Source organism: Cryptomeria japonica, unplaced genomic scaffold, assembly GCF_030272615.1.
Source record: "Cryptomeria japonica unplaced genomic scaffold, Sugi_1.0 HiC_scaffold_1096, whole genome shotgun sequence".
NCBI lineage: Eukaryota > Viridiplantae > Streptophyta > Pinopsida > Cupressales > Cupressaceae > Cryptomeria > Cryptomeria japonica.
The window spans coordinates 1-17,415 of record NW_026729724.1 but is presented as its reverse complement, the minus strand read 5'-3'; the positions used below and the strand labels follow the sequence as shown (position 1 = coordinate 17,415).

The 17,415-nt window shown below is 33.1% G+C and overlaps 1 protein-coding gene across 1 annotated transcript; it reads right to left on the bottom strand.

Annotated features, from left to right (window-relative positions):
• Positions 1 to 11,437: 11,437 nt before the first annotated feature.
• LOC131058338 (putative germin-like protein 2-1) lies at positions 11,438 to 12,198 on the bottom strand. The gene is made up of 2 exons (XM_059216221.1): positions 12,072 to 12,198; positions 11,438 to 11,973 (listed from the first exon to the last, which is right to left on the bottom strand). The coding sequence occupies exons 1-2, from the start codon at positions 12,196 to 12,198 to the stop codon at positions 11,438 to 11,440; spliced, it is 663 nt and encodes a 220-aa protein (XP_059072204.1).
• Between the last annotated feature and the right edge of the window lie 5,217 nt (positions 12,199 to 17,415).

The following is a 17,415-nucleotide window of genomic DNA, read 5'->3' as shown; positions in this document are numbered from 1 at the left end:
ACTGTCCATGCTTTGTACCCTTTTTCAATGAGATTTTTATCTCTCGTCATTTAAATTAATTTATGTTATTCAATGTTTATTTCTCAGATTGTCTATGTTCTAGGACAGAAAAACATTGCTCAAAATAACTTATGTTCATTTACTTTACATTGAATGCGTCGATTAGAATATCTATTTCACATCCATCTACAATTTTGAAGTCAAGTAGGTGTATTACTTTTCTTTAGCAGTTTTGGAGACCTAAATTATAGGTTTAAGACAACATATGCAAACATAAGAACCAATTTATGGAGGATAAATGTATAAGAAGATAGATTTTGGAGAGGTATTCTACAAGAAAAAAAACTTTTTGGTGGTGTTGAGAATCCCATCTTGGAAGAGACCATGTTGTCCAAGGGATCTAGTATTTAGAATTATTTAAGATCGTTTTATTTTTCCAAACCCTAGAGGGTAGATGGGTAGCGGAAATAGAATCAGGTTTTGACATTACAATTCACTAGAATCCATCACCTCTATAAGATATAACCTTATTAAGACGTTGATGTCTGATTTTCAGAATGTCATGGGTGAGTAGTTTGAATGCATCTTGAACTACCTTGGGTCAAGGTACAACAGTGACTAAAAATCGTACCGCTTCCAATACTCATAACTATAATGAATGTAAACCGCGATATTTTAGAGAAAAGAGCCTTCATTCTCAAACTGTTGATGGGTGCGAAAACATTGCTCACGTTGCGTTGAGTGCGTTGCTTAGATTGTCTCTTTCACATCCATCTACAGTTGAACTCGGCCAAAACTTAATCTTTAGGTGAGTGTGTTGTTGTAAATGAAGTGCATTGTTGTAAATGAAGTAGGTGTCTTTTCTAGCAGTTTTGGAGATCAAAATTTTACCTTTAGGTGAGTGAATTCTCTTTAATAAAGTAGGTTTACTACTTTTTCTAATGTTTGAGATCTGTCTATTTCCATTTTTCGACACCAAAACTTTTCGTCCAGTTGACTGCATTGTCCTCTCGATTCTCCTTTTAACAAAGTACATACAGTTGATTTAGATGATTTATTTTTTATTATTTTTGTGAGATATATGTTTATTTAATATTTTTTTTAACTTAATGTTTTGATGAATTAGTTGTTTGGGGTAACTAAATAGGAAAATATAATATTAAAGATTAGTTTTTTCCTCTTACTTCAATCAAATATATGAGAAAAGTATTTCATATTGATTAGACATTTCATTTTATTTATTTTTATTTATATTGATTGAATTTTCTTTTCTTTTATATCAAATAATATGACAATTATAAATAGTTTATAAAAAATATTCAATTTGAGAAGTAAAAAATGCGTTAAAAGTGATATATTGGGATGATTCTTGGTTGGGAAACGTTTAGTTCCATGATCCCTTGTTTACCTATCAAGAATTATCTTTTTACTCTCTTTGGATAAGGGTGGCTAACTAATGAACTTTTTACAATTAAGAAATCAAAGTGATCAACAATCGAATATAAGGAACAAAGAGAGTGAGAGGGGGAATAAAATTCTACACCTGATCGATTCATGATTATAATAAGTGGTTCATATTATAGAAGAGCAAGTCAATAAAACAGTTTGGTCATATTTTACGCTAGTATAATCTCAGTTTTCTTGATAACTACTCGAGTACATTTTTTTTTAATATCTCTCATAGGTTTTACCTTGTCTTTCATACCACACTCACAATCTCCAATTCCCCATTGAGTTTCCACAAATGACTAATACGAAAGGTAAATCTACATCCATGTAAGAGCATGGACACCGGGAGTGATCTAATATTGGATGCAATTAAGTGAGGAATATTTTTTGAATGAATCCCTATACTTTTGGACCCTTTAATGACATGGTTTGCATAAGTAAGAAAATGTTTATTAATGTAGAGAGCATGGTTTTAGGTACTTTTCTATGTGGAGGTGATACAAATATGCATGGGTAGCCTATGCGGTTACAGATGATTGTGGTTCTTCCATCAACGCTATTCTCTTTTTTATTGAATGATATGGTGTAATAGAAAAGTCAAGAATATACAAGTAGCAATTGCACCTTGGTGTGCAATATGTACGCCGAATAGATGTGGAATGATTATTAAAAAAAATTGATCTATTTTTTCATATATTTGTGCAACACGTGAGATAAATTAGCAAACCATTTAGTAAATGATATTATTTATTCAACAAAGGTCCCAACATTTGAAAAAATTATAGATCCAAATCAACTATGCATCTACTTAAACGGACAAATGCAATCAAACAAAACCCTTAAACCGGGAATATAATCGAGTTCCATTACCAATATTCTTATGTTTTGTTTGAAATAGGGAGAGAAGGAGAGAGGGAGATATAGGGATATAAAGAGAGAGATAGAGGAGGAAGAGTGAGGGAAAGATAAAGGAGTGAGGAGATAGAGTTAGGCGATAAATATAGAGAGGAAGATAGAGATCGAGATTGATATAGATATGGAGAAGAATAGGGATATGGATATGAGAGGAAGAGATAAAGAGAGAGGAGAGAGAAATAGATAGAGATAGAAGAGATAAATATATAGAGAGGGGGAGAGAGAATGAGCGAGGGATAACTTTGAATCAATTGTGCATTCATTAATACAAACCAGACATAAGTGAAAGAAAACCTTTCAATCAAAAGATAATTGAACTCCATTACCAATAGGCTCATGTTATGTTTGCAATAGTGAGAGGGGAGAGATGAATAGATAAAGAGAGCGAGACATGTCTGGAGATAGGGTGACAGAGGAAGAGAGAGCTAGAGAGGGAGGTGGCAAAGAAATAGATGGTTAAAGAGAGTGAGACGTGCCTAGATAGAGTGAGAGAGGATGAAAAGGACAAATAAAGAGAGATATAGTTGTAGAGGGATAAGGAGAAATTAAGATAAAGATTAGGAGATAGAAACGGATAGAAAAGAAGAGATACAAAGATACAAAAGGGGAGAGAGAGAGAGAGGGAGGGAGGGATATTTTTGGGCCAATTTGTAATTCAAACTCATTAATGAAGATGTTAACATAGGTTGACACCTAGTATGGTGGTTATACCTTTTGTAAATCTTTGAACCAATAGTAATAGTATTAACATAGTATTGAATTATTTGTAATTGCCATGTATAACCTCATTTTGTGTGTTTTGTCACGTATGCACTATCCTTTAGTGCATTATCCACTTACACTTCTCAGTACATAATACATCTGAGGAATTTTGTAGATAGAGTGGCAAGGGAAGAAGTTACATAGAAGTTGTATACTTCAACACTTCTCTTGTTTGTATTTATTTCTCACATTTGGGAGTCTTAAATTACACACTATAATTATTTTCTCGATATCCATACTTGCCTTGCTTTAGCTTTACAAACAACCTTATGACCACACATAATAAGGTCAAGTCATCCTAAAGCCCATACAACCTTGCATCCCTCTAATGACATGTGTGGTTAATAATCACATTCTAAACTGAATTAACAATAGCTTCGATTTTATGTCCAACGACCATTAAGTTTAATTTAATCTAAATTGTTCTGTTGATCTAGATTCTCCTTTAAATAAGAATAATATTTAAGAAGTCATAAACATATAATTTAATATTAAATTTTTTAAATACATAATTAATTATTTTAATATTATAAACTTTTAAAAGCAATAAATATTAATAGATAAAAATTTCAAAATAAATTAAAACAAATTATTTTTAAAATTCAAAATATAATTTAAAAATAATAATATATAGAACTTTTTACATTTTTAAAAATACTAAAAAATCGAACTATTTCAACAATGAGGTTTAGACCAACCATGCACTACAATTTGCAATCAACAAATAACAAATGGTATGAGCACTAAGTAATTCATCATATATCTTCGCATTTCTCCATCATAATCAGTAAAATTCAATTAACTTTGAGAAGTAACAAGAACCCATGCAAAATGTAGAAAGACAGCACAAACATCCACCATATCTTCAACAAAACTTATGTATTAATTTCAACAAGTCTTGGAAACAATCTCTAGCTTCCTCCTCCTACTCTACTTTCTAACAGTTCTGCTCTACTCTATTATCCACCTATTAACCTTTAAAAATGAGAAGGCAAACCTTATATAGAAGTCTTGATACAAATGAATGTCCGAGATTGATTTGAATTTAATGGCCGAGATTTAACCATGAAACCCTAATTAGGGCTAGTTATAACAACAACCACTTTAACCAATGAGAAAACTACAACACTTTGGGCACATGTCCCTCTTTGAATGTGGATCAATGAGAAATGAGATTAGGTACATTGAATAATATTTGATGTAATGCCATATGTCACTTGCTCCTCCTTTGATGAGTTAGGTTCAATACACCTACAAGAACTGACTTGGCATCACTGAATTGGTCTATGATGATCAAGCACCACCTTAGCTTGCATGTCTCCCTAGCAATATGTCGACACTCCACATCATCCAATTGCTTGATGTGATGGTTCATATTCTCAAATTGCATCCTCTTGAAAATCAAGTTTCTAGCTTTGATTAACTCTTCTAAAACTATTTATAACATGTAATTTTTTTCATATCAGTTATCTTTTTCTTGAATAATATTTTAGGAGATTGACAAAATACCTAGGTTTACATTTATTATACTTTTAGTATTGTTATCTATTCTTTCATTGTGGTAGATGTAAAATGTTTCTATCGTAATTTTGTGGGATACATATATGACTAATCCATTACAATACAAGGAACATTTTGGAGCACCAACAACAACTACGTATTTAGACTTTGTTAGTGTATCTGAATGTTCCTTCTAGATAAATTTTAGAGTTGATATTAGCTTGTTAGGATGTTGGTTTCTTGGGATTCTATGCCTGTGTGTGATGACATTTCATTATATTAATTAAAATATTTCTAATTGATAGAGTTTCTATTTTATTTATGATTTTAATATACATATTTATATAATTTATAAAAAACTTTTCAATAAAATATTTAATATATTTATAAAAATCTTTATCATAATAATGTATATTTAATTCAAATAAAAATTTCTATCTTAATTTGTTTTAAATTTAATGAAAAATAAATAAATAAGTATAAATTATTTTGTAATTTATGAAATAGGCTCATGACAATAACTGCATAGTTACTCTCTAGTTGGTATGATGTCAAAAAAATTAGATGCACGTAACATCATTTGGCTACCAGTTGGAGGAATTGTTGAAGAGATTGTATGGTTAATTAGTAACTTATATTTCATAAGTTTTATTTTTCAAAAAGCTTTGAATGAAACCTACACTAGATGTGTGTGCATGTAACCACCCAGATGATGGAACTTTACTACATTTTGTGTAGTATAATTCACGAAATGATACTTCATCATTAAAATATGTGAACAATTTTTAAAATAACCAAATTGGAAAGAGCATAAACAATACGGGGGCAAAAAGAACACAAAATATGCACTAGGAACTATTATTGTCTTCCTCCATAAAAGCCTCCACAAAAAAGTGCTTGTAATAGGAATAAATCTCTGGAAGCAATTATTCTCATCCAAAATTCATGTAACAAAGATTCATAGTTGACAAAGGATCTTTTCATCAGCAATGGAACAAGGGACACTATAGCCTAAAAAGGCAAACGTGACTACCAAAATAAAGTAAAACTAGATGAGGCCATGAGGCAAAACAAAATCTCCACATGCCCTCTAATGCTAGATAACCGGTCTAAGTGGTGCAAAACATGACCTTGAAGAACTCAAGTAACGGTAAAAAAAGGTTAAAAATTAGACCAAGAAGGAGTCTTGCGGCCTTGTAAATAGCCAAAATGACATTCATGCAAGGAAAAATTAATAGAGAAAGACAAAACAGTTTTATTCAAATTGTTCAAAATTCATGCAAAAATAGATAAGCAACATATGCAACTCTAAGATTGACCAAAAATTGATTTGATTTGACAATATTTATGTTAACAACAGCCAAGAGGGGAGAATGAGAGGGGGGTGAATCAGTCTTCACCGGAATAACAAACTTTACCGCAAAACACAGATTTGATAAACTGCAGTAATAAGACAGATAAGAAAATTAATAGCACAACACACAACACTAAGATTTTGATGCGCAAAACCCAGTTAAGCGAAAAACCATGGTGGGAACCTACCCACAGTAAGATGATACTCTACAATAGTATGTGAAAATATTACAATGAGGAATGCACATGCATTCAGGCACACTGCCTAGAGCTCACTGCTCAAATAATATTTGCTCGGAAGGCTACAACCCTTAGGGAAGTCTCACTGACTCGCAATAAGATTTGGACTACAATTCGAAAGAAATGAACGGAAAGAATAGCATCTCCAAATAGAATCTCACCACAAACTCAACATCGAAGGATACATCACATGTTCGCACACAAACCTCTCTCTGATAATGAAGACACAACATCAAACAACCAAATTACATGACTATATCACCTATATATATAATTTATCAACCTTGATAACAAGGTCGGCTAAACCCTCAACCCTCAATTACAAAATTACATCACACGATACAAACACTGACCACCAGACCAATATAGTGGTTTACATAGCATAGCATGGTTCTAGGTCAAATTCCCAAACACATAACTCCACCGAAAATCACGCAAAGATCAATCGCAACACGCTACACCACCAGAAATGGTGCATAACACACAAATCATCACTGGTTGATAGAAACCACCAAAAACTCACACAACGATAAATACAGATTGCCAAAACAAATAGGACATAATTAAAAAAAATACCAGCAAGCACATTAGAATCATCCACAATAGCTGCACCAACACTACTTTTCAAATCTTCATCGGTCAACGTCTGAAAGCTAAAGAACACAACCAATCAACAACGGCCAGGAAGAAAGATAACTTGCGGAGAACCAAATCATGATTCAACTGAAATTAAGATACACAAGACCTTCCCAAGAAATATCCCAAAATCTCAGCACCAGATCTGATCACACCAAAATATACCAGAGGATATACCGAACTCTGCGAAACAGTGATCAACAAAGCATCGCTACAAACCGGATCAGAAAATCTTCCCAATCTGCAATCACCAGAGAAAATCATAGGAATATGTTGACATCAATGACCACAACATATCCTAGCATGACCAACAATATCCAACAATTTATGCCAAAACAACCACTTTATATCACTAGTTCAAATCAAATATCTATGCCAAAAGATCAGCCTATGCAAATTTTACCACACCAGAAAGTGCCAAAAAGCCAGCACACAAGGATCGGCTTTTTAATAAAATATCCCAAACCTTTACACATGCAGATTGACCATAGTAAAATAATTGATCGTCTTATTAAAATTGAAGACAAATCATCTTTTAGCTAATTAAGCGCTTCCACTATCCACACAATAATGTGTTCCTAAAAAATCGCCCTACAGTAGAGCTTCAAATTTGTCAACTTGGTCTCCATGATCAACAATTTAATAAAAAATATATATAATTTAAAATACACTAATCAACCATGAAATAAAATCTCCTGTTTTTATTTTATTATTTATACGATGAATTCTATAAACTTCAATTCATCGGGATTTTTAAAATCACAGTAGAAACACCTTCGGATTATCATGTCCTCACAAGAACACAAAAATATTATGGCACAAATCCACATTCCTTTCAGATGCTCAACCTCAATCAAAACCTCTATAAATCTGCAGTCATAATTAAAATAAATTACAAACATGTGAGTACCAAAAAACTAGTGGAGCTCAAAAAAAGAAAATGCACAGATTGAGATGAATGATAAGCTCTTAATATCTTTGATCAACTTAGGGGTGATTAAAAACACATATCTAATACAGTTCCACCTATAATATCAGATGCTATCTAGAATCATGTAATGTTTCATGGATAAGATTAGCATAACCAGGCATTATTCTAACAACTAACCATCTAGCAAACTTACATAGAAGAATATTCTAGTTAGAATATCATACACTAACAACACATAGCTTGAAAAATTGGCGTAGGCTATTTTGGGTTCATGGAGGTGCGAGCAAACGTTAATCTATAGTAAGTGAAATTGCTCAAACCCACAAAAAGGTCATTTGGAGCTCGTCGATTTTGCACAAGTCACGAGTTTTCTCTTGCACAAGTGTTTATCCTTTTGTAGACTACGGTCTTCTTTAGCATGGTTTTCTATGTGGTTTTCTTCTATCTTTTTGTGTGTGCCTGGTTTATTCGTGTGTGTACCTAATGTTCAGATTGCTTTGGAAAACCAGGTCATTTCCCCTGTTGGTGAACTTTTAACTAGCACATTTTTCAAGGACTAGTGCACCCAACACCCCTATTTTGCTAAAATAGGCTCAACTGTTGAGAGATGAAAGTGGACCTTGTAATTTGCATGAATCTAATTTGTTTTGTTGTCCCATCACAACAAAATGTTTCGAAAAGGTGTGAACTTCATATAAACACAACTCCCTTTCCCATTCTAGGAATCAATGTACTCAATATAGAAAACCAAAAAACCTAGTCAATCAAGCATTCAGGGAGCGAAACGATAAAGAAGTCCCAATTTGATTATTCAATCATTGAAATATATGCTATAGCAATTATGATCAAGTGTATTATGTAATTCGTACCTAAGATAAGGTGTCATCATTTCACCATTTATCATTTGCTTAGCCTCTTTTCTTGTGGGGGCATGCATCCTATCTCATCATTATCATTGTTGAAGAGAGAACACTAATACGCGGTTTGGATAAGGTAATCCCTTATATGAAATAACCATTTCTCCCAATTTTCTCTATCTACAGGTCCAAATCCGATAACAAGAAAGTTAAAGAAAAGTAGACCAGACATTAGCAGGCATCACAAAACATTGATTGAACGAAAACCCTAAGAACAGGGCACCCAGCAGTCATTGACCCATATTTTTAAGAGGCAAGTGATCAAATATTGTCGATTTCATTTTCGATCATCTCTCAATTTTCCCTCAACTTTAGACATGGATCTCCAACGTTTCTCTCTAGTACAATTAGCTTCATATTACAGTCCCAATTTCCTCTCTATGTCTCCATCTCAGATATGTCTTACTCTTTCTATATTTCATCTTGTATCTACTACATTCTATAAAACTTAGTCATTTTACCATTGTTAGACTAGTTCATCTATAGACACTTCACTGTCTCCATCTCATGCAACAAAAGGAACAGGAACCTAATTTCGTATCCCTTCCTTAAAGACAACAACTAGTCCTATTCTTATTACCAATTATGTTGTGTCAACTAAGATCTTCTAGCTTACATTGGTCAATCGTAGGATCTTGTTTCCTCCATTTCAAGGTTTACATTGATTTATGAGATGGTATGATTATATATGCTACATAAACCAACATTTTTTAAGGTATGATCCCATATTGTATTGGTATAAAATTGGTGGTACTGAAACCAACATTGATATAGAAAAAAATAGACATTTTTATTTCTAACGTGTTTCCATCTACATCTTTCACTTGTCTTGCAATTGTGTACATTCTCATGTAAATACCAACGATGTTATACTCGCGCCCTTTTATGCTTCATACCATAATGTGACTCCTCTAATTCCATAAGACCAGGAGTGCGCAAGGAGTGTAATGCTTCGTGTGGTTCGTGCAACTAAACTCGGCTTCTATTTGTCGATATGAGCAAAGGTTGTGTTTTTATCACTTAAAATGTGCTTTATATGTTTTCTTAAATGCTCACATATACATACTGGTGGCATAAAATGAAAGTAAGCGTGTAGGACTCAATAGAATATAAAATAGTGACTAGTGATTTAGAACTTTCCTTGGTGTAACCCAATAAAAAATATTGAAAAGAATGGAGTTGTACCCTCATCTCTAGTATCAATTAAATGCAAGATTCACAAGCCAACTTCTCAATTTGAGTCTTAAATACAAAGTGGACATTACCTAGCACTTATGTAATTTCGTACAATATTGTATTCTTGTGGAAAGAGCTTGCTTAACAATATGCTCGAGTTCTACGCTCATTGACTAATTCTCTCCAATGACAAAACTTATGTTTCCATGAGTTGAAATCTAGAATCTCCATTTCCAAGTGTTGCACCATCTTATTACTCGACGTTTTTCTTCATCCAAATCTATTGATTGATATCTTCATTATTTTATAGTCTCTCTTTTCAATGTCTTCCCCCAAGCTAAACTATGCAACCAAATAGCGTTCACTTCCTTGTCAACCTCAATCAAAACCTAGAATAAAATACATGCACCTAGCTATCAAATATGGAATAAAATACATGCACTTGTCTAAAACAAATTAGCACTCCCCTAAATAAATCATGTAGAAAACTTTCTCCAATACCAACCGATCGATAATCAAATCGAATATTCCATTCTAATCTCACCATCGCTGATTTTTGTTCTCTTCACTTATGTGCCGATCCAATGCACTATGCTACTGATGTGAACATTCAGAAAGCCAAAATTGGTATCTTCTACATCTACACCTTCCACTTGTATGTGGTCAAATTTTGTGCCTACAATGTTATACATAATATTTCGCACCCCTTTGTGATTTATAACAATATGTCACCCCTGTAATACCACAAGACTATTTAATAAAGAGTATGTTGACTGAATAAGATTTATGTATTTGAAATATGCTTCTTTTTTGTTGTGAGCATGTACTATGTTTTTCATCAACTCAAGACATTATTGTTGCAGTTTCTTAAGAATTTGAGTATCTGCAGTAGTTGCATAGAATGAAAATGAGCAAGCTTCAAAGACATAGGTTATATAGACATCGAAGGCATGAAAGAAGAGGTCGTGAAGCTTTAGAATGAACTGATGTATGAAGCTTTATTTTATTAGATCATTTATAAATGCATGGGAAAAGTAGAAGATTATGATATTTGCAGATCTCACTGATAATGTATGAGTTATATCTATTATCTTATTCTTGATGGAAATGCGATTGCCAATTTCTCAATATGACGACACTTTTATCTTCTTCGTATCAATCAACAAATACCTTGAGATATTGGAAATTATATTCAAAATGCGCTTACAACTTACCTTAAAATGTGTTACAGCAAAGTGAAATTTTAATGTTGTCATCAAAGGGACAAAACGACATCAATATTTAATTTTCAATCTTTGGAATATGATGAGGACATACTGATGTCCAAAACAGATGCTATGAATGGCACAAGAGGACGCCAATAACCCTAAAATGATAGTTTTATTCAACGGTTAATTTTCAATCTTTGGAATATGATGAGGACATGCTGATGTCCAAAACAGATGCTATGAATGGCACAAGAGGACGCCAATAACCCTAAAATGACAGTTTTATTCAACGGTGAGAAAAAAGAATTGGGAAAGACGGTCTTCATTGGGAGACCTCTTGTTTGTTTTGTTTAGTATGCGAATTTCTTTTGAATGTAATTCACCAGTTCCTGGGTGATGCGGAAGGCCTTGCTCAAAACGGAATCGGGGAGAGGGGGATTCGCCGCAAACAGAGAATTGGCGATTGTCTGAACTCCGGGAAACTGGCTGGTCAATCCAGCTATGGCCACTGCATTTTCATGCCCCACATTCTGCTGGAAATGAACAAGTGCCTTTGGAAACACAAACACATCTCCCTTCTCCAAAGTTTTGCTGAAAAATTTGTTGCTGGTGTCAATGAAACCCACAAGAAGCTGGCCTTCCAGTAAAACAAGAACTTCGGTGGCTCTTGGGTGTGTGTGAGGAGGATTTATTCCACCCACTGCGTAGTCGATGCGGACCAACGATATTCCAAACGTATTGAGGCCTGGTATCTGTTTAACGTTCGCCATCGTTACGTTGGAGCCCACATCATTGTCGGTGTTCCCTGCCTGCCCAAGTCCCCGGAAGAAGAAATCGTTTGCTGAAACTTGCATTGGGTCTTTGCAAACGAACCCGTTCACCAAAACTGTTTAAAACAAGATCAAATCAATCTGTCTGTTAGTAACTCGACTCGTCTAATAAGCAAATCATTATCATTGTTTATGTATAAATATTCTCACTCACCGTTGCTTTCCTCATCTGCAACGCAGAAATCTTGCAAGGGATCCGGATCCCCTGCCATGACCCTGTCGCTGTAACAGCATATCAACAGAAAAAGTCCCAACGTGAAGTAAATCATGCGGTTAGCCATTGTAATAGAAACGCAGACACAAGAGATCGGGATATGAATGTCTATTACAAACCCATTACACGCTTTATATAGCCCAAACCATAACTCTCCGCAAAGACTAATTCATCTTGACTCCGTATATTTCACGGATCCTTCCAGAGTTGTTGCTCTTTTCCTTACGTCACACTAAGTCTTACTGCATGTGGTTGTCTCGCCTGCTACCGCAGATGCATTCTCACCATCCTTTCATTAACGTTGAAATTTTCTATCTTCTCCCTGCCCTGCTGCGTATGCCTATCTCAAGATCAACTTACCTCCTGCCTTACACGTATTCTCGCCATCGCCATCATTTTAGTAATGTGGAATTGTTTAGACTTAATTGGAACGGTGGGCTTCTTCAAAGGAAACAATATATAAATCTTTCTCCACCGTGGGAGAATCGGTATGAGAGGAAAGTTTCTTTCTTGGAGTTGGATATTGGCCTAAAGACTGTCCATGCTTTGTACCCTTTTTCAATGAGATTTTTATCTCTCGTCATTTAAATTAATTTATGTTATTCAATGTTTATTTCTCAGATTGTCTATGTTCTAGGACAGAAAAACATTGCTCAAAATAACTTATGTTCATTTACTTTACATTGAATGCGTCGATTAGAATATCTATTTCACATCCATCTACAATTTTGAAGTCAAGTAGGTGTATTACTTTTCTTTAGCAGTTTTGGAGACCTAAATTATAGGTTTAAGACAACATATGCAAACATAAGAACCAATTTATGGAGGATAAATGTATAAGAAGATAGATTTTGGAGAGGTATTCTACAAGAAAAAAAACTTTTTGGTGGTGTTGAGAATCCCATCTTGGAAGAGACCATGTTGTCCAAGGGATCTAGTATTTAGAATTATTTAAGATCGTTTTATTTTTCCAAACCCTAGAGGGTAGATGGGTAGCGGAAATAGAATCAGGTTTTGACATTACAATTCACTAGAATCCATCACCTCTATAAGATATAACCTTATTAAGACGTTGATGTCTGATTTTCAGAATGTCATGGGTGAGTAGTTTGAATGCATCTTGAACTACCTTGGGTCAAGGTACAACAGTGACTAAAAATCGTACCGCTTCCAATACTCATAACTATAATGAATGTAAACCGCGATATTTTAGAGAAAAGAGCCTTCATTCTCAAACTGTTGATGGGTGCGAAAACATTGCTCACGTTGCGTTGAGTGCGTTGCTTAGATTGTCTCTTTCACATCCATCTACAGTTGAACTCGGCCAAAACTTAATCTTTAGGTGAGTGTGTTGTTGTAAATGAAGTGCATTGTTGTAAATGAAGTAGGTGTCTTTTCTAGCAGTTTTGGAGATCAAAATTTTACCTTTAGGTGAGTGAATTCTCTTTAATAAAGTAGGTTTACTACTTTTTCTAATGTTTGAGATCTGTCTATTTCCATTTTTCGACACCAAAACTTTTCGTCCAGTTGACTGCATTGTCCTCTCGATTCTCCTTTTAACAAAGTACATACAGTTGATTTAGATGATTTATTTTTTATTATTTTTGTGAGATATATGTTTATTTAATATTTTTTTTAACTTAATGTTTTGATGAATTAGTTGTTTGGGGTAACTAAATAGGAAAATATAATATTAAAGATTAGTTTTTTCCTCTTACTTCAATCAAATATATGAGAAAAGTATTTCATATTGATTAGACATTTCATTTTATTTATTTTTATTTATATTGATTGAATTTTCTTTTCTTTTATATCAAATAATATGACAATTATAAATAGTTTATAAAAAATATTCAATTTGAGAAGTAAAAAATGCGTTAAAAGTGATATATTGGGATGATTCTTGGTTGGGAAACGTTTAGTTCCATGATCCCTTGTTTACCTATCAAGAATTATCTTTTTACTCTCTTTGGATAAGGGTGGCTAACTAATGAACTTTTTACAATTAAGAAATCAAAGTGATCAACAATCGAATATAAGGAACAAAGAGAGTGAGAGGGGGAATAAAATTCTACACCTGATCGATTCATGATTATAATAAGTGGTTCATATTATAGAAGAGCAAGTCAATAAAACAGTTTGGTCATATTTTACGCTAGTATAATCTCAGTTTTCTTGATAACTACTCGAGTACATTTTTTTTTAATATCTCTCATAGGTTTTACCTTGTCTTTCATACCACACTCACAATCTCCAATTCCCCATTGAGTTTCCACAAATGACTAATACGAAAGGTAAATCTACATCCATGTAAGAGCATGGACACCGGGAGTGATCTAATATTGGATGCAATTAAGTGAGGAATATTTTTTGAATGAATCCCTATACTTTTGGACCCTTTAATGACATGGTTTGCATAAGTAAGAAAATGTTTATTAATGTAGAGAGCATGGTTTTAGGTACTTTTCTATGTGGAGGTGATACAAATATGCATGGGTAGCCTATGCGGTTACAGATGATTGTGGTTCTTCCATCAACGCTATTCTCTTTTTTATTGAATGATATGGTGTAATAGAAAAGTCAAGAATATACAAGTAGCAATTGCACCTTGGTGTGCAATATGTACGCCGAATAGATGTGGAATGATTATTAAAAAAAATTGATCTATTTTTTCATATATTTGTGCAACACGTGAGATAAATTAGCAAACCATTTAGTAAATGATATTATTTATTCAACAAAGGTCCCAACATTTGAAAAAATTATAGATCCAAATCAACTATGCATCTACTTAAACGGACAAATGCAATCAAACAAAACCCTTAAACCGGGAATATAATCGAGTTCCATTACCAATATTCTTATGTTTTGTTTGAAATAGGGAGAGAAGGAGAGAGGGAGATATAGGGATATAAAGAGAGAGATAGAGGAGGAAGAGTGAGGGAAAGATAAAGGAGTGAGGAGATAGAGTTAGGCGATAAATATAGAGAGGAAGATAGAGATCGAGATTGATATAGATATGGAGAAGAATAGGGATATGGATATGAGAGGAAGAGATAAAGAGAGAGGAGAGAGAAATAGATAGAGATAGAAGAGATAAATATATAGAGAGGGGGAGAGAGAATGAGCGAGGGATAACTTTGAATCAATTGTGCATTCATTAATACAAACCAGACATAAGTGAAAGAAAACCTTTCAATCAAAAGATAATTGAACTCCATTACCAATAGGCTCATGTTATGTTTGCAATAGTGAGAGGGGAGAGATGAATAGATAAAGAGAGCGAGACATGTCTGGAGATAGGGTGACAGAGGAAGAGAGAGCTAGAGAGGGAGGTGGCAAAGAAATAGATGGTTAAAGAGAGTGAGACGTGCCTAGATAGAGTGAGAGAGGATGAAAAGGACAAATAAAGAGAGATATAGTTGTAGAGGGATAAGGAGAAATTAAGATAAAGATTAGGAGATAGAAACGGATAGAAAAGAAGAGATACAAAGATACAAAAGGGGAGAGAGAGAGAGAGGGAGGGAGGGATATTTTTGGGCCAATTTGTAATTCAAACTCATTAATGAAGATGTTAACATAGGTTGACACCTAGTATGGTGGTTATACCTTTTGTAAATCTTTGAACCAATAGTAATAGTATTAACATAGTATTGAATTATTTGTAATTGCCATGTATAACCTCATTTTGTGTGTTTTGTCACGTATGCACTATCCTTTAGTGCATTATCCACTTACACTTCTCAGTACATAATACATCTGAGGAATTTTGTAGATAGAGTGGCAAGGGAAGAAGTTACATAGAAGTTGTATACTTCAACACTTCTCTTGTTTGTATTTATTTCTCACATTTGGGAGTCTTAAATTACACACTATAATTATTTTCTCGATATCCATACTTGCCTTGCTTTAGCTTTACAAACAACCTTATGACCACACATAATAAGGTCAAGTCATCCTAAAGCCCATACAACCTTGCATCCCTCTAATGACATGTGTGGTTAATAATCACATTCTAAACTGAATTAACAATAGCTTCGATTTTATGTCCAACGACCATTAAGTTTAATTTAATCTAAATTGTTCTGTTGATCTAGATTCTCCTTTAAATAAGAATAATATTTAAGAAGTCATAAACATATAATTTAATATTAAATTTTTTAAATACATAATTAATTATTTTAATATTATAAACTTTTAAAAGCAATAAATATTAATAGATAAAAATTTCAAAATAAATTAAAACAAATTATTTTTAAAATTCAAAATATAATTTAAAAATAATAATATATAGAACTTTTTACATTTTTAAAAATACTAAAAAATCAAATCTAAATTAATTCAAAATTATATATTATTGATTGAAATAAATTGTTTTTAAAAACAACAATATTTTTGAAAAAATTATAAATTTAAATAGAAACTGATAGGACCATGTAGGGCATTCTGGAGATTTTGTAGTAGGAATATATGAGATAGAGCTTTGAAGAGAAGTAGAGAAGTAGGCATTTCGCCAATTTTCAATGGGAGGGAGATTCGCCAATTTAAAGGTTTGGTAAAAAAAAAAATTAATAATGTGAAGAGAGAACTGGAACATAAGGAAACAAACTAACAATTAGGACTACATGAAGAGAAGGTATAAGGTAGGTGGCAAAATAAATTGGTTAAAAATTGAGAACGGGATCGGCCCTAATTTTTTTTTAAATTTCATTAGCCATTAAATCATTGGGATTTCACTTCCCAAACATGTTTTATGCAAGATAACCTACGTCCATGGGAAAAATCGTGTCACCATAATAAAAATAATTTATGCTATTAATGATTTTATTTATTTTTGTGTGTTTGTCATCAAATATTTCTCGTCAAATTTCTTTCTTCATGAGTTACAAAAGAAAGATACAAGATTATTTATTATTTTTAGACCGTGATATTGAATTTACTGTAAGCCTCGAGCAAGTTACTTGGAATAAAATTACCTTTGTTTTGTATGCATTGCTACAAATAGATATAAGGTTTGTGTATGATGCTAAATAATATTGTTATAAAATGCAATTCCTAGGTGATGAACACTTATTTTTAGAGGATATAATAGAAAATACGATTCCTAAAGGGATGCTTCAAATATTAGTACTGATTTAGGCGTTGATTTGTTAGATAAGATATTATTATTTCTTATTCAATATAAATGATATTTTGTGAGCTTTAAGTTCTATCTGTTGTAACTTCATAAAGTAAATGGATTTGTCTTTATATATCCTTGGCAGTATCATAATGAGCTAGATCA